The sequence below is a fragment of the Thamnophis elegans genome, chromosome 5 (genome assembly GCF_009769535.1).
Source record: "Thamnophis elegans isolate rThaEle1 chromosome 5, rThaEle1.pri, whole genome shotgun sequence".
Classification (NCBI taxonomy): domain Eukaryota; kingdom Metazoa; phylum Chordata; class Lepidosauria; order Squamata; family Colubridae; genus Thamnophis; species Thamnophis elegans.
Window position 1 is genome coordinate 31773186 of NC_045545.1, and position 25915 is coordinate 31799100.

The 25915-nt window shown below is 39.5% G+C and overlaps 1 protein-coding gene across 1 annotated transcript; it reads right to left on the reverse strand.

The window, feature by feature from the left end:
* Window positions 1-3703: 3703 nt before the first annotated feature.
* On the reverse strand, window positions 3704-22983 carry LOC116508967 (lanosterol synthase-like). Its single transcript, XM_032217833.1, has 9 exons — window positions 22978-22983; window positions 19098-19247; window positions 16063-16159; window positions 13619-13724; window positions 7854-7919; window positions 7218-7298; window positions 6307-6477; window positions 5494-5572; window positions 3704-3886 (listed from the first exon to the last, which is right to left on the reverse strand). The coding sequence occupies exons 1-9, from the start codon at window positions 22981-22983 to the stop codon at window positions 3704-3706; spliced, it is 939 nt and encodes a 312-aa protein (XP_032073724.1).
* Between the last annotated feature and the right edge of the window lie 2932 nt (window positions 22984-25915).

Sequence of the window (25915 nt, forward strand, 5' to 3'; positions counted from 1 at the left end):
GTTGAATTTCGATTTTTAAGTCCTGATATCTTGCGATTTTTTCATGTTCCTTCTCGGCGACCCTGCTATCACCTGGTATTGCGATGTCTATGATTGTGACCTTATTTTTCTCAACCAGTGTGATGTCTGGTGTATTATGCGCCAGTATTTGTTGGTTTGTATACGGAAATCCCACAAGATCTTGACCATCTGATTTTCGGTGACTTTTTCAGGCTGATGTTCCCACCAGTTTGTTGCTGTTTTAATATTATAATTTTGCACAAATTCCAATGGATCATTTGTGCTACTGAATTGTGCCGCAATTTATAATCAGTCTGCGCGATTTTTTACAGCAGCTGAGTATGTGATCAACAGTTTCATCAGCTTCTTTGCAAAGTCTGCATTTGGCATCATCAGAGGATTTTTCGATTTTGGCCTTAATGGCATTTGTGCGGATAGCTTGTTCTTGCGCAGCCAGGATTAGTGACTCTGTTTCTTTCTTTAATGTACCTGTTGTTAACCATAACCAAGTTTGTTCACTGTCCACTTTATCTTTTATTTTTTCCAGAAATTGGCCATGCAGTGCTTTGTTCTGCCAACTCTCCATTCTTGATTTTATCACTTCTTTTCTGTATTCTTGTTTCGTCTGTTGGGCCTTCAGTAGATTTTTGTTCTTTACTTCATTAATAGATGTTCTTGACTTTCTTTTAAATAATCAGCCAGTGTATGTTTTTCTTCTTCAACTGTTTGCTTCACTTGTAATAATCCTCTGCCACCTGATTTTCGGGGCAGATATAGTCTATCAGTATCACCACGTGGATGTAAACTGTAGTGCATTGTCATTAGTTTCCTGGTTTTTCGGTCCAAAAGGTCCAAATCAGCTTGTGTCCAGTTAACTATACCAGCTGTGTATCTTATAACTGGTATTGCCAGGTATTTATGGCCTTGATTGTATTTCCACCATTCAATTTAGATTTCAAAATTTTCCTAACTCTGTTGGTGTACTCTCGCCTCACAATAGTTTTTACTTCTCCATGCTTGATGTTATCCAACTGCAGAATGCCTAAGTATTTGTAGGCTTCATTTTCTTTGCATTTATTTAATTGGCCATTGGGCATTTCAATTCCCTCACATGCAGTGATTTTGCCCCTTTTTATGGATACAGTGGCGCATTTTTCCATGCCAAACTGCATTGAAATATCGGTGCTGAATACTCGGACTGTGTTTGTCAATGATTGGATTTCTATTTCTGACTTTCCATAGAGTTTCAAATCATCCATATATAGTAAATGTGAAATTTTTTTCAGCTTCTTTGGCTGTTTGGTAGCCTAATTTCATTTTTTTTAATTACTGATAGTGGGATCATTGCGATGATGAAGAGAGAGGTGAAAGTGAATCACCTTGGAAAATTCCTCGCTTGATATTAACCATTCATAGATCTCATTCCCTACCACCAACTCAGTTCCCCATTGTTTCATCGCCTTTTCAGTAAAGGATGTATTTTGCTAATGCCAGTTGTTTCTAAGCATTTTATGATCCAACTATGTGGCAGTGAGTCAAATTCCTTTTTGTAATCAATCCAGACCATATTCAAGTTCGTTTTTCTGTTCTTACAATTTTCTAATATCATTTTATCAATTAGAAGCTGATCTTTTGTGCCCCTGCTCCTTCTTTTGTTGCCTTTTTGCTCTACTGGCAAGATGTTGCTTGTTTCCAAATAATCCATCATGTTATCTGCAATAATGCCTGTGAGTAATTTGAAGGTTGTTGGCAAGCATGTTATTGGTCTGTAGTTTTCAGGTGTTGTTCCTTTAGTTGCATCTTTCTGAATCAAGTATGTTTTTCCAGTTGTCAACCATTCATCAATTTGGCCCTTTTGTAAAATTTCATTCAGTTGCCTGGCCAATATTGCATGTAAACTGGTCAGATATTTGAGCCAGAAACCATGTAATTGGTCCTTTCCAGGTGATGTCCAATTTTTTACCTTTTTCACTCGATTTTTGACCATCTCAGTTGTTATTTCTAATACTTGCATTTGTTTGTGCCAATGCTTTTCTCAAAGTCATGTATCCACTTTGCTTCCTTGTTGTAGTCCTTTGCATTTTCCCACAATTCTTTCCAGAATTCAACTGTGGCCTGTTTTTTCTGGTTTTTCACTTTTGGTGTCACCATTCACATTAAGACTTTGATAAAAACGCCGTTGGTCTGATCGAAATTGCTGATTTTGTTTATATTGGATGATTCGTGCCTCATATCTTTCAATTTTTCTAGATGTTGCTGTTATCTGCTGTTTTACAATCTCTACAGCTTCATTGATGTTTCTTGTATCCAATCTATATCTTCTGATTAGCCGATCTATGGTTTTGTTGTTTTTAAGCCGTTGCTCATGCATGTTCTTTAAGTTACTAGCATCTGCTCTTAATTTTTTGATTTTTTGTTCTAAACGGATTTTCAATTATTATTATTATTATTATTATTATTATTATTATATTATTATCTTCATCATTATTAAATTTATATGCCACACCTCTCCCAGTAATGCAATTCTGGGCAATTTACAAAGAAGCTATGCAGGCATACCACGAAAGCAGATCCTGAGGTATTTCATCATATCACCTTCATCTTTGTGTGTGTGTGTGTGTGTGTGTGTGTGTCTCCCCAAATTAAATTAAATATCCAACAGTAATTCATACAGTATAATTTCTAAAAGTCCTACTTAATTCAAAAAACCATTTTCAGTTGGAATCAAAGAAGTGCTAACTATTTGTGTGGGTTTGTGACAAAGAGAATGTGTAGTACATGCATGCACACCTGCTTAATTCTTTGTCAATTTTACTTATTATACTACTGCATTTATATTTTATCTTATGTCTTATATCTCATATATCTTTATCTTATGTACAAAATAGAATTATGGCAAATATATGTTGGGTTCTGGAAGATCTCCAGAAGACATTGAGTAGGACCCAAACTGTATTACAATATAAGAACATACTGTATATGCCTTATATATCTTCAGTCCATTCCCTAAATTTGAAATCTGTCACTTGTTTTAGACTTCAGCTTTCATAGTCTCTCAATTGCCTCTCTGATTCTCTCAAATTCCCTGTTCTCTACCAGCTGCCAGCATCTTCTGACAATTTTTCATGGCCAAGTCAATGTTTTACCTAATGGTTTTTGAGCTGGCATGAAACTATTACCATGAAATTTACTCTTGTCATTGGCAGTATCTACTTTGATACAAACAGGATATTATAAAATTATGTTATCTTTATTTATGCCACATCAAGAACAAATATGAATATACTCAACGTTCTTACTCTCTTGTCTCCTCCATCCCCAAAACCACTAGCAAAAACCTCCCCCAATCTTCTTCCTCATGTGGGGTGGCAATCAGGAGGAGCAAATTTTCAGAGACAGCTAGGTTAACTGGTTTGGGCATCAGCCAAAACTCACTTCTACACAAGTATTTTGTACTGCTGCTTGCACAAAATGGCAGGCTCCCTTGCCTCTCTCCTTATTACTTGACATGAAGGCAATGAGAAAATGATGCTTACAAAAAAATAATAGAAATGCAAAATGTGAATACAGTATTTCAGTCTACTAATCTAGTATTTTTTTAAAAAGCCAGTTAGTTGATACTTCAGCAAAATTGTTAAGATAAACATCTTATGATGGTGTAAACAGCAAAGCTGACTTTTCCTGGAATGTTGATACATCTTCTTCAGTGCTTCTTTGTCTGGCCCTCCTTGAAATTATTTATTGGTCCATTCTTCAGATGTTGGCTAGCAAGAGGATTATCAGGATAAAGATGGGTAAAACGAGCCAATGCATAAATAGGGAAGATGTTGCGGTAGGCTGAATAATGGAGGATGCCAGCTTTGTAGAATCCGGTAGCAATGTCACCCTAAGAAAAGGCAAGAAAGAAATGTCCTAGAAAGCCTGCTTATGCTTATACAACAAGACCAGCATACCTACACCCGTGAAAATGTACGAATATATATATACTGGGTTATCAGTTAAAGATAAAATCCCAAACAACAGGATGTGATAGTTACTCATAGAAAAAGCAAGCCTCTTTCATACATTGCCCAGAACTTAGTTGATAATAAGGTGAATGCATCAGCTCTCTAACTCTTTGGAGTCAAGGCAGTCTTGTTATTAGACTAGGCAAGATAATCTCCTCAGCCAGCAGAGAGGAAGATAGACACCAGGAGGGTGTTGAAAAAGAAAATTAATCTTTCTTAATCAGTACAGCTCTTCTTTTTTTTGTAATACTAGTGCCAACATTTACTTCACCATGTTTTAGAACTGTAATGTGTAACTTAGTCCTCTGAAAAATATTTTGCTATAGCAAATAAGCATGCCAACCATATACCAAATCATACCCTTCAATATTAAGTATTCTACCATCTGTTAAGTTGATCCAATCACTAATTATAGATATAATTACTGCATCATAATATAGTTTTAAATTGGGTAGTTTCAAGCCTCCTCTTTCACGCACATACTGCATTATTTTAAGTTTTACTCTCAGCTTCTTACCTACCCATACAAATTTATTAATAACCTTCTGCCATTCTAACAAATTTGCATCATTTTTAAGTATTGGTAACGTTTGAAAAAGAAATAAAAATTTAGGCATAATATTCATTTTCACTGCTGCTATTCTTCCCAGCAGAGATAACTGTAACTTCTCCCATTTTTTCATCTCTGTCTGTATACTATACCACAGTGGTTCATAATTATACTTATATAACTTCCCATTTGAGGTTGAAATATAAATTCCTAAGTACTTGACCAAAAATGTTTTGCCATCTCAGAGCAAATATCCAAATTCTGTATAGCAAAACCAGATCTAAGCAAATGAATTCACCATTGTCGCTGCCTTTGTGTTGAAAGAAAGCTGCTGATTGAAGGACACATGAACACACCTTCCCTACCAAATCATACTAATCTTTGTCTTGGTCTTATATGTTGTGCTAAGAATGTGAATGTTTCCATGTTTTCATTTAGATGGATATCTCCCAAGAAAGCTTTTGGGGAAAGGGCTAGTCCAGTGCAAGGGAGAGGACAGCAAAAATTAGCAGGTTCCCCCCCCCCACTATCATATTGCTATCATGTTCATGCATTACAGATGTTGCATTAAACCAACAGTGGGGGAGCATCTTTCCAGCAGTAACAACATCAAAAAGAATATTAACTATCTCAGTCTCTTAGTATTTGCATTTGTACATTTGGAAGACCTGATTGGGTCCTGTCCCATTCTTGTCAGAGGCACCCTTTTTTAAGGCCCCTCCAGATAGCTGGTGACATCACTGTTGCCTGAGGGACACTTGTGGGGGCTCCTTTCATGTCCGCGTTGAGGTGCTGGAGTGAATGGTGGGCACCCACCCCACTGTGCAACAGCGCTCAGATCTTGAACACAGGCTTGCTAACCTCCAACCCAGCGTCTTAACCATATGAGCCACCCTGCTCTACCTGATTGGATAAAAACTACAGCTATTCACACACCTGAGGCCAGTCCCCAATGGCTCGCTGCTTGTCAATCAAAACTTGGATCCCCCTTTCTAGAACATGAACATCGGGATACCTGCAAAGCAAATGGAACAATGGTCATTCGTTCTGACAGCAGCCATTCAGTCAGAAAGTCCTATTTGGTTTTCTAGAACAAGAACGATTTGTATTTTTTTTTACTATGATAAGTTAGAAAGATCAGTGTCAAGGTTTCAATAAACATCCTCAACAAAATAAAACTCCAAGGTCTGAAGTTCCTCAAAGTTCCAATTTATTGAGATGTGATGTTGGCACATCTGGGAAAACCCAAATCTGAAAGCATTCAAGTTTTCCCCACCCAGTTGAAAGTTCACAACCCTGCTCAACACCCACAAGTTCATCACATGGTCCAATCTATTCTTCAAACACAACTGGAAACTATCCCAAGTCACTCCCATCCAGGTGCAGGCAATTGTCCTTGACAATTGAGTAAAGAATGTTGTTATGGCTAAGTTTCCACCGCTCCAACACAACAACAACAAAAACCCTTCCCGATTATCCAGGCTAAAATATGTGGCAGTCAGGAAGCTAAAATAAAAATGGTTTCCAAAACTGACAATCAGGATGAAACCAACAATCCTCTAAAACTTTGGGTAGTTATTTATAACTCTTTCCTCCACTATTGGAGTCCAGAGATTATAGAATTTCTAATGTGATGTTACTAAAATGCCAGTAACATTTCAACAAAAGAGAAAATTAAGTTTCATGTATCTTCTGGAAATTGCTTGGCAAATTAAAACATCCAAAAGGATTACTGGTCTTTGCACTTACCTAGCAGCCATCAATCCCAACAGAGCCCATGCAGTCTGGTGGATCTGGGAAATGGTATGCTGAATATATTTGCGAAACTTGTAGGATTCAAATTCTTCTCCCCAACCTCCATCTTTCATTTGTTTGGAGACCAGCCAGGCACAGGCCTTGGTCACCTCGTTGCATGCCAGTCTGGAAAATATGACACATACTAATGCTCTTTTTAAAAATGATGTAGTTGATAACTGCCTTGGGCAGGTGGTTGGACTAGAAGACCTCCAAGGTCCCTTCTTAATCCTATGGTTCTGTGATTTGATCTGTTCCATTATGGGACTGGGTTCCATTAAAAGTGAATTTCAGGCAACACAACATTTATGATGAAAACCAGCAGGAGAAACTACTAGTGAAATGACTTATTTTTATTTATGTATAATGAAAAGAAAGTGGCAGGAAATCAGAAATATGTAACACTCAGAAATCGCTTTATCTTTGGCATGATTATTTCCTATCTCACCGTTTCATACCTTCAAACTTTCACAATATCTTCTCCAAACTTGGAAACTAAATGAAAGAACGGAATTATAGAATAACATGCTGTTAAAAGTGCTGTTTCTTAAACAGTTTTTCTTCCTCACCATACCATTTGTGTATAGCATATCAAAATTAATTTGTATGCTTTTTTTTTGGTTTATTTGTTTTGTATTTGCTGCCTGGTATAGTTATCTATATTAAAGTGAATAAGATTTTTCTAAATCTTATAAAAATATGAAATATGGGCCATGAACTACCCAGATTAATTTAGGAAGTTAACATTGAGTTTTCAACAAAGCAGAATAAATTTATGTCCACCTGTCTCATTCCAAAGTAAAAAATTGAGGTGCTGTCAGTCAATCATTGAGCCTAATATTCTGCTAGAAAAGCAACTTACTTACCCATTATGGTAAGTGTATCCCAAACATGCAAATGCTTCCAATGCAAACCAGGTGCCATATATGAAACACACACCCCATCTCCTGCAAGGAAGAGAGATCCATGAACCAATCAAGTATGGAAATGTACTAAGATCAATGTTTTTTGAACAAAGTGCAGATAATGTGATGGGTGCAGTTCCCTCTTTGGGGGAAGTTAGGAAGCTTTTATAGCTTTAAACCAGTAATGGTATCCTATTATCTTCACTATCAGTTTGGTAGTAGGAGCAAACGTCTGTGATAATGTCAGGGTGGGTGGGCGGAGCCTCACACTGACGCCACTACCAGTTCATCCAAACTGGTGCAAACCGGCAGCATACCACTTCTGCTTTAAATCCGACTCCTACAAAGTTTACATCCAAAATGGGCCCTGATCCCCTGTTGCAACCCTCCACTTGATTCAAGTTGCACAGCACTATAATTGAACATGTTTTACCCATTGTGTCTTAACGTAGGATGTTTTTAAATGGTTGTGTCACTTGTGCAAAGCACTGGATGAATACAAACTAAAGATGCCTTTCTTTTGTCAAAGTAAACTTTTCAAAATGTTATCAGCACAGTGCAACTAAATTCACTGAGTAGCAATGAGAAGCAACTCACCCTAACCAGGATCCATCTGCTTTCTGTGTATTACGACAATATTGCAGAGCCTTATGGAGTGTATCACTGAAGAGAAAGAAAGAAAAGGGTTTGGTTAAGGTAGTGCCATAAACATGTATAACTAGATTGTGCTGTAATCTTGTTTCTCTGTGTCATATATATGTTGGTATATACATAATTTTGCATTCATTTATTTATTTATCTTGTCATGTTTATGTAGTAAAACTGGAGATGGTGACCCTTTAAGAGCTGTATGCAATGAAATTTCATTATTAATGTATGCTAATTGGTGTACATTCAAAGTGACAATAAAGTTATTCTATTCTATTCTATTCTATTCTATTCTATTCTATTCTATAGAACTGAAAAGCTTCTGGATGAAATTTTAATCAAGGTGTGTCAATAGAAAAAATGACATTCAGTGATCAAGACTTTAAAACTTGGATTCCAGAGGAAGAAGGCGGGGCTTAGCAGTGAGAAGACGGACTTTCAGGCTACTCCTGAAACTCCTTCTATTCCAAAGCATTTGGACGGTCCCTTTTTGGACCCAAGCTGTCCCGAAGAGACAGTGAAAGGTAGGGGGAGACCCAGTGGTCCCAGAGATGTTCGCAAAGTCTCTGGGGACCTGGAAAAACCTCCTTTGCCAGTGACTTCCGGATTAGCCACAAGGCTAACTGAAACTGTAGACAGCCCTAAAGAAAGAGGAAAGTGTTTCCAGCTGGTAAGAATATTTTATCATTCAGAGAAAAATGGACCGCCTAAAAATTCAAACTAATTTAAATTAAAGAACAGAAGAATCTAGCGGCGATTTTGATCTTTTTACTGGTTTTTGGACGGTGGTTATCCTACCTTTTAAATGTTTTAAATGTTATTCACACAGACAAAGGATAGATTACTCCAACATCTCCTCGGATCTGCAAGGGGGCTGTAAACCAATTCATTATAATTTGGTTGTTTACAACTTGACACTTTTATTGCTTGGCTGTATTGGCTTAAGATCTGATAAGATTGCACAGCTTCCAGCCTGCTTTTACTTGCAAATACTTCAGAGCTCTCAAGAAAAAATACTAACTGCGTACAAACATGGCGTCTATTCAAGTGTCTATTCAAATGATTTTTCAGCACTACAGAAGTTGTCTGACACACAAGATAGAATTCAGATTGGATTATTTGGTGTTTTTGGCAACAAAGTATGAGGAAAAATTGAGAATGTTTTTCAAATACAAAATAAGAATCTCGGAGATAAAGAACCTGATACTCGTGATAATTGGTTTACTTCTGAGGGAGGAAAGAATGGAATGTTTGAAGAGGAATTAAGTGGACTGAAAGTTTACTTCAAAAGATGGGGAGCGGGAGGAGTGGGAAGCATCAAAGAACTCACAGTTTATGAAATACCATCTGCAAAACATTTGATACTACCACTGAGAATTAAAAACAAATTGATAAAGGAAATAAAGAGGGGCAGCAACATTATATGAAGCATTACAGACAAAAAAGTGCAAAGATTTCGTCGTATGAACTTGCTCATAAAGATGTTTGGAGAACTGGACCCACAAAAGGCAGCAGATATAAGACTGTTCTGTTATTGGAGAGATACAGGTTGATAGATGGAAGAGTATAACTTAAAATTAGCTAAACTTAGTTAAATTCATTGGCAATAGGTATAGATGAATAAAAATTGATAATGATAGTAATGTATAAATGTTGAGTTGATATGATAAGTAATAATTGGATATGAGAAGGGAAGGTTAGAAATATATTTGGACTATATAAAATTATTATAACAATAATAATTATTATAAAAAATAAAATAAAACTATATACAGTTAAATCTTAACTAATAGGGGAAAAGGCATGATATAGGATATAATTAAATAAAGAAAGGAGAATGATAATAAATTATATACATGGAGGATGAAATTTTTGGTATTAAATATTATGGATGTTTACCTAAAACAGGATATGAGGACTTAATGTTAATGGAGGATTTTATAAATAAGTAAATGAAATGCCACCATGTGGTTATGGATTAAATCTTTGGTATAGTTAAGGATGAAGGATGTTTAAACAACTGTAGTCAACTAAAAGTGGAGGTATGATGATGTTAATATAGTAAACATTTGAGTTAAGACATTCGAATTAATATGAATTAATGGAAGAGATGCACAAAAACTTGTTGTAACCAGCTGATATACTTTTTTATAACATGTACTTGTTGTGTTTTTGTGTGTGTTTTTTTTTATTGTTGTGTATATCAAATATATAAATGCATATATAATAGAGAGATACAAAGTGTGTCTGTGGGGGGAAATATAGTTAGGATAGATTAGTAAAGGTAAGGGAATAAGAAATGATACTAAATTATATCTGGGTTGGCGGAAGTACCATTCCAAGGAAACATAAACTGAGATTTAAAATAGAAACACCAACAATAGTAGAAAAAGAAAGGGAAAAAGGAGAGAGAATGAAAGGAAGATGGGGGAAAGGAGAAAGAGGTAAGGAGAGGAGGATGGAAAGGAGAAAGAGGAGGAGAGAGAGTAGAAAGGGGAAGAGGAAGAGCAGGAGTAGGAGAAAGGTATGGGAAGAAGGAAGGGGAAGGAGGAATGTAGAGAAGAGAGGGAAAAAGGAAAGGGAAAGGAAAAGAAGATGGAAGGGAGAGAAAGGAAGGAAAGAGGGTAGGAAGGGAAAAAGGAAGAGTAGGAGCGAAGGAGAGGCAAGGGAAGAAGGAAGGGAAAGGAGAGCAGGAAGGAAGAAAGTAGAGAAGGGAGGAAGGGAAAAAAAAGGGTAAATAAGGTGGTGTTATAACAGGAGGAAGGGATGGTAAACAAAGCAACCCAAACCATATATTATAACCTATTAAATGAAATAATAAATGTATAAGAATGATAAATGTTAAAACACTTGTAACCAAATGACATGCTATATGTGATGGGTTTTTTTTCTATTTTTTTTTTGTTCTTTTTTTTCATTGTTGTGGGTATGTGTTATTTATGTAACAAAAAAATAAAAATTTTTTTAAAAAAAACTTGGATTCCAGGGACTGGCCTCTAAACCAGGAGAGGTTTAAGATTCACTTGTTAATTATTTAAACCATAGGTAGTCCTCAATTTGCAACAATTAATTTAGTGAAGTTACAACGACACTGAAAAAAGTGACTAATGACCATTTTTCACACAACTACTGCAGTACCCCCATGGTCATGTGATCAAAATCCAGATGCTTGGCAACAGACTCATATTTATGATGGTTGCAGTGTCCTAGGGTCATGTGATCATCTTTTGCAATATTCTGACAAGCAACAACAATGGGGAAGCCAGATTCACTTAACAACCATGTCACTAACTGAACAGCTGCAGTGATTCACCTAACAACTGTGGCAAGAAAGGTTGTAAAATTAGGTAAAATTCAGTTAATAACTGAATTGCTTAGCAACAGAAATGTTGGACTAAATTGTGATGGTAAGTTGAGGACTACCTGTACAGTGGCAGAACTTGTGTAGTGGTGATTTGTGTTATAGCAGGCCCGGCTGCCCCCCCCCCCCCCGGAAGGCAAAATAACTTGAATACTGTCCATCTCTTTGTAAGCTACTAAAAGTATTAACTTCCAGAGGACGTGGTATGAACTTTGACGTCTTAAATGCTATTATTTAGCCTCTTTTGGAGCATAATCTCTAAATCAAACTATTTATGAAATTTTATCATGGGTTGCTCAGAGGGAGGACAGAGCAAAAGAAAATGGCCTTGTAAATTTATCTGAAATAAATCTAGATGAAATAGTGCATGAGCAAACCTGAAGGTATGTGGGCGTTTGAAGATAACAACTAAACATAAAGTAATTGGAAGGTTGTGAAATTAGACAGAGTTCCAGGAATAGTCTGTGCGAGTTACCTTGCAGCGAGATGGATGGCAAAGAATTAATTAATTAAATATTATAAAGAGGGAATTTGCATTGTCAAACTATAGTTAACAGTTCCCTCTTTTCTCTTGAACTGACTCCAAAATAAGTAACAGAATTGCAACTTTGATCTTTTCAGTAATGGGATTTCACTTCTGTATTTTATCTATGTTAAATCATTAGTGAACTATCCAATCTCTAAATCATTTTCTGATGTGGAAGGTATTTGTGTTTTAAATATTTAGGGAGATGTCACTTAATTGCTAGCTTTTGGGCCACTCTTGGGCAGTATTAAAGTGTAACCTACTAGTCCTTGAAATGGCAGAAAAGTATAGTGGCACACAGTGACGTGCGGTGAGGTTTATGCCTGGTGAGGCTCAGCTGGGCATCCTTTTGCGAAGCCTCGGCGGTGGGGGGGGAATTTGCGGCCTCGGCGGTGGGGGGGGAATTTGCATCGCGGGAGCCGCCAAGCGCCCGGGTCTGCAGCAAAGGCGCTTGGCGGCTCCCACGATGCAAAGTGCCCCGCCACCCACCCGCTGACCCGGCCTGCCCGCTGCTTCTCCAAGCTCCACTGCTTGAAGTCTTGGATCGCCTCTGGGGAAAAGCTGAGTGAGAGCGGAGCGAAGCTTCTCACTCAGCGTTCCCCCAGGCGATCCGAGACTTCTAGCGGCGGAGCTTGGAGAAGCAGCGGCCGCAGGCCGGGTCAGCGGGTGGGCGGCGGGGCACTTTGCATCGCGGGAGCCGCCAAGCGCCCGGGTCTGCAGTAAAGGCGCTTGGCAGCTCCCGCAATGCAAAGTGCCCCGCCGCCCACTTTCCACAAGAAAGAAGCGAGGGCTTCTCCCGCCTGGCTCTTGTAAGGAAACCCCCGGCTAAGTGTTTGTGGCTGGCTGAAATGCGCGGACATTTCCAGCCACCCACAGGGGGACTAGGAGGGAAGGAGTCGCTCCTCGGGAGTCTTTCTAGCCAGCAGCCCCAGGAGACACCCCCCACCCCCCAGAGAAGAATTGGGGCCACCAAAGCTTCCACACCCACCCACCTTTGGGATGCAAGAGACAGCAAGGCTTGCAGCAAAGGGAATCTGGACCCTGGGAAGGTTGGGGAGGGGTGAAGAGCGAGCCTCCTCCTCCCCCACTCCTCTCTCCTCTGAAGCGCGCCCTCTGAAATAACCCGCCCAACGTAAGCATGCTCAAGAAGACATGATTGGCTGCTTCCAGATCAGGAGGCAGGAGAATTAGTGCCTCTTTTCCATCTGAACTTCTTTGCCTTTTAACTCTTTCTTAACTTTTAGAAGGCGAAAAATTCCTTATGGAAAAGAGACCCCGAGTTCTCTCGCCTCCTGCTTTGGTTAACACTAAGCAGACACCAAGCCACTGTGACCTGGAATCTGGTAGCAACTATCTTGGCTTTAATTATTTTTTAAAAAAATTAAATTTCTTTTCTTTTCCTGAGGAGAGTGGTGAGGCTCCACCTCCCTTGCCTCTAGTGACTGCACGTCCCTGGTGGCACACACTGTTTTGCCCTCATTCCTCTTCCCTTTTTGCCTCAGTAGTAAGAGGTTGCTATCCTTGCTGTTTTAATTAATGATGAGTTAAAGTAAGTGACTGGTGGATTCCTCATTTGTCTCCCCTCCCACTGAGAATTAAACTAGGATACTTATGGGTTGTGGCTAGGCAGACATGAAAATGAACCCTAAGAAAATTTATACTGAATTTTGCCAATTCAAAATGTAATGGCACAGGGTTGCAAGATTCACCTAACAGGCAATGTGGATCAGATTTATAAGTACATTATTACTAAGCTCTAAGTAAAGTCTATTTCAATTTACAACACTGATTTCTTTCTCAGCTTCAGGGATTTCTTGTTTCAGCTACCTGATTTCCTCTCTCCGGTGATCTGGGAATTTCTTCTGGAAATGTTTCAGTGCCTGCATTACTGATGAGGTACATTCAACATAGGTGTGATCTACCATACAGTCACCTGGAAAACATAAAGAAAGTTTTTGAAGTATAAGATGCATCTTCTACCCCCCCAAAAAAGAGGGTGAAAATTTGGGTGCGTCTTATACATTGAATGTAGCCCCACCTACCCCTACCAGAGGCCAAAAACGTGAGGCATAGAGGCAGCAATGGTCTGTGGCAATCCCTGCAGCTGATTGGGGGTATTCCAGCAGTCCGATCCAGCAGACAATCAGCTGTGCTGAATCAGGCTGCAATAAGTGCTGAAGCTGATCTGGCTGGTCAGAGTTGCAGCAGCAATCACATTCAGAAAGCTCAGTAACCGATTCAGCAGGATTCAAAATAATAATAATACAATACATTACCAAAAGCAGGTTTTCCAGGTAGCAGTAAATACAAGCAAAACAAAGCAATTTCACTTTCAGTTATCGGCTAACCCAGGCTCCTTCCTGTCTCGTTCTTGCTGACAGAGAAAATTTCAGAGCAAATAGCACTCATTGGCTGATTTAGTTGCTATGCCTATTCATTGGCTGACCTTGTTACCATGTGCTGAATACCATGGATGCTGGTAGGCAGAGGCAGAATTCTTTTTCTTCTTATTTTCCTCCCCAAAAACTAAGGTGCATCTTATACTCCGGAGCGTCTTATACTCCAAAAATACGGTAGGTGTCTCCTATTGGTTTCTATTAATGGCATTAGATTACAATAGTACCAATTATCTAAAAACATTTCACTGAAAAATAGCAAGCCTAATGATGAAAACAAGGACAGAACAATAGTTCTTTTCTTCTTAAAGCCAGGAGTGAGCTGCTGGAGGTTCGCAGGGGTTCGGGAGAACCTCTAGCGAAGATTCTGTGCAGTTTGGAGAACCCCCAAATTCCACTCCTGGCTGGTCCCATCCACCTCTCCCAGGAGTCCCCACATGGCCTGTTTTGGATGCAGTTAAGTGCAAGGCGCACATAGAGGCTCAGGGAGGGAAAAAATGGGCCTACCAGAAGCTTCCAGTCTCCAGAGGGCCTCCAGAGCCTGGGGAGGCTGTTTTCACCTCCCAGATGCTCAAGGAAAGCCTCCAGAGTCCGGGGAGGGAAACCTCCCCCCGCCCGCTGTGGTGTAGGAGGCCAACTGGGCCACCTACCATGGCCATACCCACCCAGCAACTGGGCAGAGAACCCCTTGCTACCTCTGCAGCCCACAAACTTGCAGGAAAATAGACTTTATGTACTCACTTATTTTGCAAAGAGCTATCAAGTATAATGCCCATGGTATAGATTCTATTTCAGAAAAGGTTCCACCTTTCTAGTCAAAATCATATTTTTCATGCAGGGGATTACTATTCAAAGAAGTGGTGACAAGTGCAATAACTCAGGAAAAAAGGCTATTCAAATGACTAGAGATCTGGGTGCAAAGGAACTCAAGACTGATGAGATGTTTAACTCTTCCCGCAGGCTCAGCATGGTCATCTACTATTGGTAGGTTCTGAAACCTGAATCCTTAAACTCATAAACATGCATAATAACTTGCACAACCCTTATGTATCTATTTACATTTTAATCAAGAGGCTAGTGATGGCATTGTGATCTCCCTATAATTTCTGGAACATCTTCAAAGCAAGCGTCACATGTGCAAGTAGTTGTAGGAAGCTAGGAAACTCAAATAGGACGCTCTGGTAGCAATACTCCAGTATCTTAGCCTCTCTATGACCAAAGAAGCTGGCTGACTTCATTTTGGCTACATTAAATGACTGCCAATACAACAACTATATAAGATATTATGATTCCTCAGCTCAGTTATATTAAAACGACACAAACACTTAAGAGCACACAGGTGATCCTCATTTAGTAACCACAACCTGGAACAGTAACTCATCAAGTTAAGTGGTCCCTGAGAGAAACCAAACTGTGTTTATGGTCTTATTTCATCTTTCCTTTCCTTTCCAGACCTTCAGTGGTCATAAAAGTGAGGATTGGTTGCAATGTTAGTTTTTCATCACAGTTGTAACTGAAAATTGTTGATACATGAGTCAATTATTAAGTGATGATTGCCTGTGGTTGGTTTTAAATGATGTTCACGTCTTTTGGTTTAATAACCTGTTTTTGCTCACTGCTGAGAGACTTCCTTAATTCATCTCATCTTCCTTCTTTGAATTTGAAACAATTACTATTTTGGACTGGATAGCCTGAGTTTTCCAGACACAATTCCTGGTTTTGGTTTACTTATGCCTGTCGGTACAGATTGAGAGTACTCTCAATCCGGAAGGAAATGAAGGAATTTACTCATTTCCTGAGCCTGTATCCATGCTACATTCCAATCAGGATCTCCAATCTGAATTTTGCAGATAACATCTGATAATTTCTTCTTACCGTAGGTCTCTGCGCAGTTTACGGCCTCTAACAGCCAGTTTCCACGTCTGGTTTCATAAGAAGAAAAACCTCCATCGGAATTTCTCATGTTCAGGATCTGCACATTTAGCGAAATAGAGGTGGGAAGAAACAGGTGGCATTAGAAGTGACGTTATTAGACACCTCCCACAAAAATTAGGCACAAATTCAAAGGCCATCCTATCATTAGACAGCTGATTTTAGCAGGCCCCACAAGTTTTTAGCAGGTCCAGTTGTATGTACTATGAATCAGGTAGAATGATGGATATTTTATTGTCACTATCGGAATATTATAAAAGTTCACTTTTGAAAAAAAGCGTTATATTCTCCTTTACATCAAGCAATAAAATATATTGGTTAATATTTGTACACATAGATGTCTTAAAACTTAAGAGTAAGTAGATCACCATTCTTTTTGTTTATGTACTGCCTATTCAATATTTGAAGTTACTTATGGATATTTGATGTGGAGGAAAGTTGAGGGCAGATCAGCAAATGATCCCAGTTCTAAATCTCAAAGGAACATTTAGTCCAGTGATGGCTAACCTCTTTTGGATTGTGTACCAAAAGCGGAGGGAGCACAGGAGGGTCATGTGAGGGCGTGCCACACCCATAATGCTATGTACGCGACCCCAGCACGCATGCGTGCATGACCCCCCCCCCGCACATGCATGTGCAACAAGTGTCACAACCCTGCCACCCATTTTTGGCATACTTTTTTCGTCCTCCCCAAGCTCCAGAGGCTTTCTAGAAACCTGGGGAGGGCGAAAACAGTCTTCCGGAGGCTTCAGGAGCTTCCCTAAAACCTCTGGAGGATGAAAAACCAGCCTTATGGGCAAACTGGAGGCTCAGGAACGGTGACTTCCGGTTTATCCATAGGGCCGTTTTTCACCCTCCGGAGCCTTCAGGAGCCCTCCTGAAGAGCACGTGTGCCATAAGTTCACCGTCACGGATTTAGTCCTTCCTTTAAAAAAGTGTCATTTCAATTCATTAAGACTGATTTTACTAGCCAAATATTATTAAATCTTGGTACAGGTAGTGCTCAACTTACAACAGTTCATTTAGTGAACATTCAAAGTTACAAAGGCACCGAAAAAAGTGACATGACCTTTTTTCACAGTTACGACCTTTCCCCATGATCATGTGATCAAAATTCAGTTGCTTGGCAACTGGTTCAAATTTATGATGGTTGCTGTATTCCAATATCATGTGCTCACCTTTTGTGACCTCCTGACAAGCAAAGTCAATGGGGAAGCCAGATTCACTTAACAAAAGGTTACTAACTTATCAACTGCAGTGATTCACTTAACAACCGATGCAAGAAAGGTTGTAAAATGGGGCAAAATTCCCTTAATAAATGTTTCACTTAACAACAGAAATGTTGGGCTCAGTTGTGGCTGTAAATGGAAGACTACCTGTAATCCTAATCAAATAATTTAATCACACTACAATAGTTATTTCACACAAGATCACTTAGGTATAAAATATCCTGTCTATAAAGGAAAGGAAAACTGAAATAAGATCATAAGCACAACTATGGTTTCACTCAGTGAGTTGCTGGTCCAAGTTGTGGTTACTAAATGGGGACTATCTGGGTGCTCTTAAGTGCTCAAGTGTAATTATATTAATAGTAATGCACCTCTAAAAATACCCATTGTTCCATGTCAATCATTTGAAAACCAAAGCCAGTTTTTGATGCCCCAAGTTCTGATAAGGTCTGTCTCAGTCGAAATGCATGCTATGCACAATAGAAAAATATGCTCAGAAAACAGTTCATACAAATATTTATTCATGGCTATCAAATTCTATTTTTCACAGCACTTCTAATTTGAACAGTATGCCGCAAACAGAAATTTAGTTCTGCTTTCCATGATACTTTTCCTCAGTTACTATTATGTGTTTTGACCATTTTTTCAATTGCCTTTCTTCATGCAGAAAAGAAAAATATAATGTATATTTTTCTCACATTCTCATCTTATGTCATAACCATGTCAGATAAATGAAGATTAAAAGAACAGAAACTCCTAACATGGTCTCAGATTAACTGTTCTCTTGCTATTGACTAAAGCCAAATGAGAGTTCAGAACAGAATCTGTTTCATTTTTATAAATCATTAATTAATTAAAATTTATTTTTACTACATATATATTAATATATTGACAATATAAGGTAATTGAATGAATCAGACTAACTTATTATTGTTGATGCTGTTTATCAGCATGTATTCAGTTTGACTCTCAGAAAATTAAGAACTTTTTTAGTCTGACTGCAACTTTGATCCTTTAACTTTGAGACAACTGAATCTGTTGGATATAGTTTATTCTCCCCAGGTTTCCAAATCTGTACATTTATATTTTTAACCTTCTTTTTCGACTATCCATTTTTGTGCCTGTTCTTTCAAAAGACTGCTTTTTTTCCAATGCAATTTTCTTTATAAGTTTTTTTTATTACCCTGTTTCCCCCAAAATAAGACCTCCCCGGATAATAAGCCCAATCAGACTTTTGAGCGCATGCGCTAAAATAAGCTCTTCCTGAAAATATTGCAAGACAGCAGCAGCCATGAGGTGACCATGCTCGCCGTCACCTGCACTTTAAAAATAATAAGACCTCCCCGAAAATAAGGCCATGTGTATTTTGGGGGGTCAAAAGAAAATAATACCCTGCCTTATTTTTGAGGAAACACGATATTTGATATATTTTAAATGCTTTGAGATTGCCTTGCAAAATTTTAACATGGAAAAAAGTGTTTCCCAAATTGTGTACAAATTTGACACACAAAATTTGGTCCTGATCCATCCCCACACGTTTACCGGAAGTGTGTGGGGTTTGGGTATGGACCAAACTTTTTCTCCCATCCCTTCTTGGACAAATTTGTCAAAGAGAAAGTGTTGTCATTTATCACCAACTCCTGCAGAAGAGATTCTCCAAATAAATGCATGTTTTATCACCTCCCTCCAGCCCTCAGAAACCTCATTACCATAATGCCATGTTTTCTCTTTGGGGTTCCATGCACCCACCACATTGACAGCATCAAAGATACGTTGTGGAGCTATGTGATCTTCTATGAAAGGACATTGTTCTTCAAGTAACATCAATGCTCTTATTGCTTCAGCAGTGCCGTCACTAACTATCCAGTTGTTGTCCCGATTGCGGAATGGGAATCCTCCCTAGCAGTTTAAAAAAAGATATTAAGAAGATGTTTCTTGTAGATTACCTGTCAATGACTACTTCAGCTTCAACCACAATAATAGATGGCAAACAATAGATACACACTCAAGGTAAACCCTCCAAATTCAATTGCAGAAAATATGACTTCAGTAACAGAGGGGTCAATGCCTGGAATGCACTACCGACTCTGTTGTTACATCCCCAAACCTCCATAATTTTAACCTAAGACTGTCTATTGTTGACCTCACCCCATTCCTAAGAAGTCTGTAAGAGGGCATGCATAAGTGCACAGTGTGCCTACCGTCCCTGTTCTATTGTCTCCATTTATTTGTACTTAATTTACTGGGTTCATATTTATGTTTATACTTATACCTATTATCTTTTACATATTTGACAAACTAAATAAATAAATAGATTGCTTGCTCCATAAAAGAAAAGAATCTATATTTCAGCTCTAGACTCAGTTATGGAAGGTTACTTGTGGGACTGTGTGATGTCCCATCACATTTGTGCAGCAGGAGGCATGCTGTGGTTCCAATCGGCCCAATTATCTGGCTGGTGGGGTCTAGGAAGAGGAGGACCTTCTCTGTTGTTGCTCTCTGCCCTCTAGAACATCTTGTATATCATCTCATATATATATATATATATAATATTATATATATATATATATATATATATATATATATATATATATTATATACACACATACACATACACATACAACATACATCCATACATACATACTACATACATACATATACACATACACATACACATACACATACACATACACATACACATACACATACACATACACATAACATACACATACACATATATATATATATATCAGCAATGGCTACCTTTTTTGGCTCGTGTGCCATAAGTGGGGGGAGCGCAAGGGGGGTTGTGTGCAGGTGTGCTGCACCCATAATGCAATGTGCAATCCCCCCCATTGTGCATGCACGCATTACAGGCGCTCCCCCCCCATTTTTTGCATGCCTTTTTCTCCCTCCCCATGCTCCAGAGGCTTTATGGAGCCTGGGGAGGGGTGAAAACAGCCTCCCTGCCCCCCTGGAAGCCATCCGGAGGCCTTCAGGGACCTTCAGGAGGCTTCCCTGAAGTGCGGAAGACCGTTGCACCGGGAGCCTCCGCTCCGGGGATCACCTGCTCCTCCATTCGGATTACCCCCAAACCCCAAAGGAGCCTGGGCAGGTTGCATTGCATTGCATTGCATCGCTTGCATTGCACGGCATAGCATCGAGTTGCGCGTTTTGCTCGCCTTTCCAGCGCAGGGGTGCAGGCCAGGGAAGACAGGGTTTGGGGGTGCAGAGCAGTAAGGGGCGATCTCCCCCTCCGTTCATCTGTCCCGCTGCAGAGCTCCTCCCGGTGATCCCCATTGCAAGACCAGTCCCTCCGCCTTCTTGTCCCGTTGGGAAGCGGGGGTGGGAGACAAGAAGGGGCAGGCTGGCCTTGCCGCTTGCATTTCCCCTTTCCCCCCCCCCCTCCCAATAGGTGCAGAGAAAGAGCCAGGCTTCAGAAAGGAAAGGATATTTTTTTAATAATCTTTGTCTGAATATGAGTCCCATTGAGGAAAAGGATAGTTTTAATTCCCACCAGTAAAAAAAAATGTTTAGTCTTTGAAGGGCCCTTGTGTGACATCTGCCTGTGTGTGTGTGTGACATCAGTGCCTCACCAGCCATAAACCTCACCACACGTCACTGATGCTTTGTTTGCTAAACCTGATTCTCAGAAATATTTCTATTATCAATAAGGTTCCTGTTTTTTAAATATTATGTAAAAGTGACATGCTATCATGAACCAGGACAATTGAAGGATAACTTGAAAATATTTGCACTGTGTTTATCTCCCAACCTGGTGCTTCCAGATATTGTTTAGGCTGCAACTCCCACAAAATAAATCCATTTGATCAATGATCAAAGATCTAAACGCCCAAAACAGATGAGAGCCATTGGAATATCTCTTCCTGGGGAAAAGCAAAGCTTTGCCTGAACAGGTATTGAACAGGTACTTTTCGTCTGTTAATGTAACCTGGCCTATCTTTTGACATTGTCTCCTAAAACCAGAAACTGTCAAATATCCTGATGATCTCTTTAAACACTTCTAACTTTGAAGATGAGATTGAGATACATCACATATTATGTTAATGGCCAGAAACTTGGAAAAGCTTTTTAAAACCATGTTAAGTCTTTCTAGCACGACAATTGAACAAGAATATAATAGGAAAATATACCTCTAGAAACCAAAAATTGTAAATGTAGCATCCCAGGTTTGAGATCCAATCATCTTAGACAAGAAAAATAGACACAGTTTAATTTTTTTTTAAAAAAAGACAAATTCCTCTTTTTATCCATTGATGTCATCAAGCCCAACTTGTCCACTCAATGTAGGAATCCATATTAAAGCATCCCTGATAATTGTATCTATCTTCTTCAATACATCTAACAAAGGGTAGTCTTTTTTAATAAATTAATGTACAGTCTAACTCAGTGATTTCAACTTTGGCAACCTTAAGATACTGTATGTGGACTTCAACTTCTAGAATTTTTCACCCAGGTTGCTCATCTTAATATGGTCAAATTTGAGAAACAGTGCTCCTGCCACTAAGAAAATTTTCACAGCCCTCAATCAAAATCTAGGAGCTCCTCTTCTGAATTAGACTCAGGGGTGAAATGCTACTATTTCGGGCAAACCAGTAGTCAGCTCTGCGACAATCAGCTGTGCCGCATCTAGAAATCACGCGGCACAGCTGATTGTCACAGAGCTGATTGTCGGAACTTTTTTAAAAACCTTTTTTTTACTATTTTTTTACTACCGGTTCATCCGAATGCTTTAAAAAAGTAAAAAAAAAAAAAAAATCCAACAATTATTTATGCGACAAACAGCTGTGCCGCACAATTTACTGTATATTTGCTAGAAAGCAGGAAATCCTGCTTTCTACAGAATATAAATTGCGTGGCACAGCTGTTCCCCCCCCCTTCGCTATTCTACTTACCTTTGCAGACTCAGAAAAGGCTTCTTAGTGCCCACGGTGCGCATGCACGTGAAGTGTGCTTTTGGCGCACATGCATGTATGAAGCAAACCAGACTTCAGAGCATTTCACCCCTGATTATATCATACTTCAAAACTTACAGTGCTTCCACATTAATGCTGTGTCAAACATTCACTCCTCTTCAAGTCTAGACTTTTGCAGAATCAAAGCAGAGCAAGTGACAATAAGAAGAGGAGATAATTCTTTCGGCTTTCCCCCCTCTCCCTCTCCATATTCACGTGATCTAACTAAAATTGATGATAACATTTTACACATTTAATGAAGTAGATAGTGTTTACAGAAGCCATAATAAAGAGTTAGTACTTCAGAGGACTCAGAGTTGTTTATACTTCCACTTGGTCCAAATGTCCTTTCTGATCCAAATTGGTTGAGTTCTCACAATGCCCCAAAACAATTGCCTTGTTTTAACTATGCCATATCAAATAAACCATAATGATTGGGCTTACAGAACATCCTAAACCACATACAAATTATATTATGATTTAGATCACTTATTAACATGGACATGGTAAAAGAGGTCCATGGGGATTGTCAAACAACCATTTTTTTACATTAAAAAAACAATTGCTGTCAAAAAAAAATTGACTCCAGCCTGCAAAGCAGTAAAAGGGCAGATGGGCTTTAACAATAACCAATTTCCTTTCCACAATCTTACCTTCATTATCATCCCCTTGTCTGTCAGCCTGCATAGATGTATTAAAAAGACAGATTATAGTATGTGCAAAGGCTAGAAGGGTAATTTAAAGGCATAGTATGGGAGCATGATGACATGCAGATATTTAAAAATGGAAGCAGATGATAATATCTTTCTAAAAGCCTCTTTTCATGACTAAAAATTCTCTGGAATTAACAGTAGACATTGGCCACCGTGATTTCTAGGGGAAAAGGGAAGACAGATCTCTGCAGAACCTAAAATCTGCTCTGGATTTACAGTGGCACTGTTCTGGGCAGCTTTCCTAATCTTATGTCTCTGTGATAGATTACAAAGCCTAGATTTCCCATCAAGCAAGGCTGTTGATAATGATAGATGGGGTTCTTAAGTGTTGCGGCTGGAGGACTTTAAATAGGGGGAAATTGCATGACATCTTCCATTGTCCTCATGATCCACAACACCTCTCCTATATGTCACATGTGGTGAGAAAGGTTTTGAAAGGGTTTGCATCAGGAATCTTACCAAAGGTATCGTAGATTCTGGAGACATGCTCTTGAAAGGCTGCAGAATTGGGACCCTCCACGTACCATGAGATCAACATATGGAATGGTTTACAAATCTACAGAATGAAAAAGTTCCGTCAGGCATTTTGCAACTTCCTCTGTTCCAGGGCAATCTTTATGATGCCAGCCAAACGCAGATACTCCTTCAGAGAACAGAACAGGTATGGTCCAAGCATAGCTCTCTGTCTGAAAGGAAGCTAAACCAAGGGCTGCCATCAGAGATGGTATTCAGCAGGTTCTGACCAGTTCTGGAGAATCGGTAGCGGAAATTTTGAGTAGTTCAGAGAACCAGTAAATACCACCTCTGACTGGCCCTGCCCCCATCTGTTCTCTGCCTCCCGAGTCCCAGCTGATCGGGAGGCAGTGACGTGCAGTCAGGGGAGGCAGGGCCTCACCACTGTCATCATGAAAAGAAAAAAAAATGTAAAAGGAAAAAGGCTGAGGTAGTTGCTGACAGAGTCACATTGGATGACTCTGCTTAGTGCTTAACTGTTTAAAAAAGCCTCTTAAAAAGTGCCCTCTACAGGAGCCGGGAAAACCACGTGCCTCATTTAGTCTATCTTTATGATCACTCGAGCATAGTTAAGCAAGGGTTAAAAGCTGAAAAATTCCTTATGTAGTGAGGCACGTGGTTCTCTCGCCTCCTCCTGTAGAGGGCACTTTTTTTAGAGGCTTTTTTAAACAGTTAAGCAGAGTCATCCATTGGAGACTCTGGCAAGCAGCTAGCCCAGCCTGACCTCAGCAGCTCTTGCTTTTTACCTTTTACATTTTTACATTTTCATCATGGCAGACAAGAGCAAGTTGAAATCCTCTGTGAAAGAGCTGGAAAAGGTATGTGGGTCGGAGGGAGGGGGAGGAATTCCAAATTAATGTAATTTGTAAGTAATTTGTGTGTGTGTGTGTGTGTGTGTGTGTTTTACCTGCCTCTGCTGACGTGTGGGCTGGCACTTTTTTTTTTATGTTTCGGAACCATTCCCATAAATAAACGCATTTATTGGGCAGTAGGAAATCCCTCAGCTGGGAAGTGTCTGAATTGAATTTGGCAACCCAAAACTGGTAAAGCGAGGTAGCTGACCATTCAGCAGGCATGTTTATAATCATTTTCCGTTTCCTGTCTAAGGGGAACCACTTTAAGTGTGGGGTGTCTTCATTAATATAATCTGCCCCTTCCTCCTTCTGATGCTGTTTTGTAGGACAGGGGACAAAGATGGGTTCTCCCTTGGTGTGGTAGAGCCCTTCCGAAAGCCCTGCCACTGTGTCCGACATAGAGGCGTCCCGCAGCATGCCTCTATGGCGGACACAGCACCAGGGCTTTGGCGAGGCTTTTGGATATTCTGCCTTAGTTATGTCCCCCCCTTTCTACTTTTTATACTTATCTTTTTTGTCTTTCAATTTGTCAGAGAGTTCTTTATCACTTTATATCCTTCATGATAAAATCAATAGCCAAGTAGTAAAATTAAGTCTATCGAAACAGCACTGCAGTACAGAATTGCTCAGCATAACTGCTTTAATTCCTACCAGTTTATTGCAAGATTGAAATAGAAAGCATGTAATGACAGACCATTGCCTCCTGAACAGAAGGGACATTGAAGAATTGGGAAGTCAGGTCTTGGTGCTAAAGGAAAATATGGGGAGAAAAGTTCTAAATCCAAATACTGAATGTGATTCCTCTCTCTTCAATCTGTTTTTCTTTTTAATTTTATTTTTACAAGGAATGGGGTGGAGGTTAAAGGGTACAAGACTAGAAATCGGCGGAAAGTCTTGCAGTTGGACCTGCCCATTCCTGATATGATCTGACAGGAAGGTTTTTTCTTCTTCCCGCCAGCTGGAAAAGCGGGGAACAGGAAGAACAGCAAAGCCAAAATAATCAGCTTCTCCTTTGCCCATCACGCATTGTCCACATGTCATCTGGACTGCACCGTTGCGCAACGATCCAGTTCAGTCCCGATGTAGACTGGATGCCTATCAACGCAGAAGCAAATTCCATGCTGCAATACTTTTCTGCTCATTCATAGATGAGGGCTAGCCCTTCAATAATAGCTATTAAATTAAAGAATATTGCAATATTAGCAACCTAACAGGTATGAAAAACAAAGCCTCTTATAACCCCAAAACGTGGGCGCGGGTATATAACAGAATGTCGTGCTTATATCCAATGTTCTGACCAGGCATATGTCTCAAGTAAGATTTAAAACCTGGCGAACGTGTGCGTGCGCTTGCCGTCAAAATGTAAATAAAAAATAGCTTTGCACTGCCTCCTTAATATGACACATGGTGGAATTCGGACCAGAAACATATGCCATTATTCCCCCAAGAGTATTAGACGCGGGAAAAGCCTGCTTCACTGCGTCAGCCCGGAAGCGTTCCAAAATAAAAAG

Excerpts from the sequence above, each read along its gene's own strand:
- LOC116508967 (XM_032217833.1), bottom strand. Across the intron at positions 16,160-19,097 it reads TCTTTGATGCTGTCAATGTG|ATCCTGAACATGAGAAATTC; the intron begins GTGGGTGCATGG and ends CTAAATGTGCAG. Across the intron at positions 5,573-6,306 it reads TTGGGATTGATGGCTGCTAG|GTATCCCGATGTTCATGTTC; the intron begins GTAAGTGCAAAG and ends TTTGCTTTGCAG.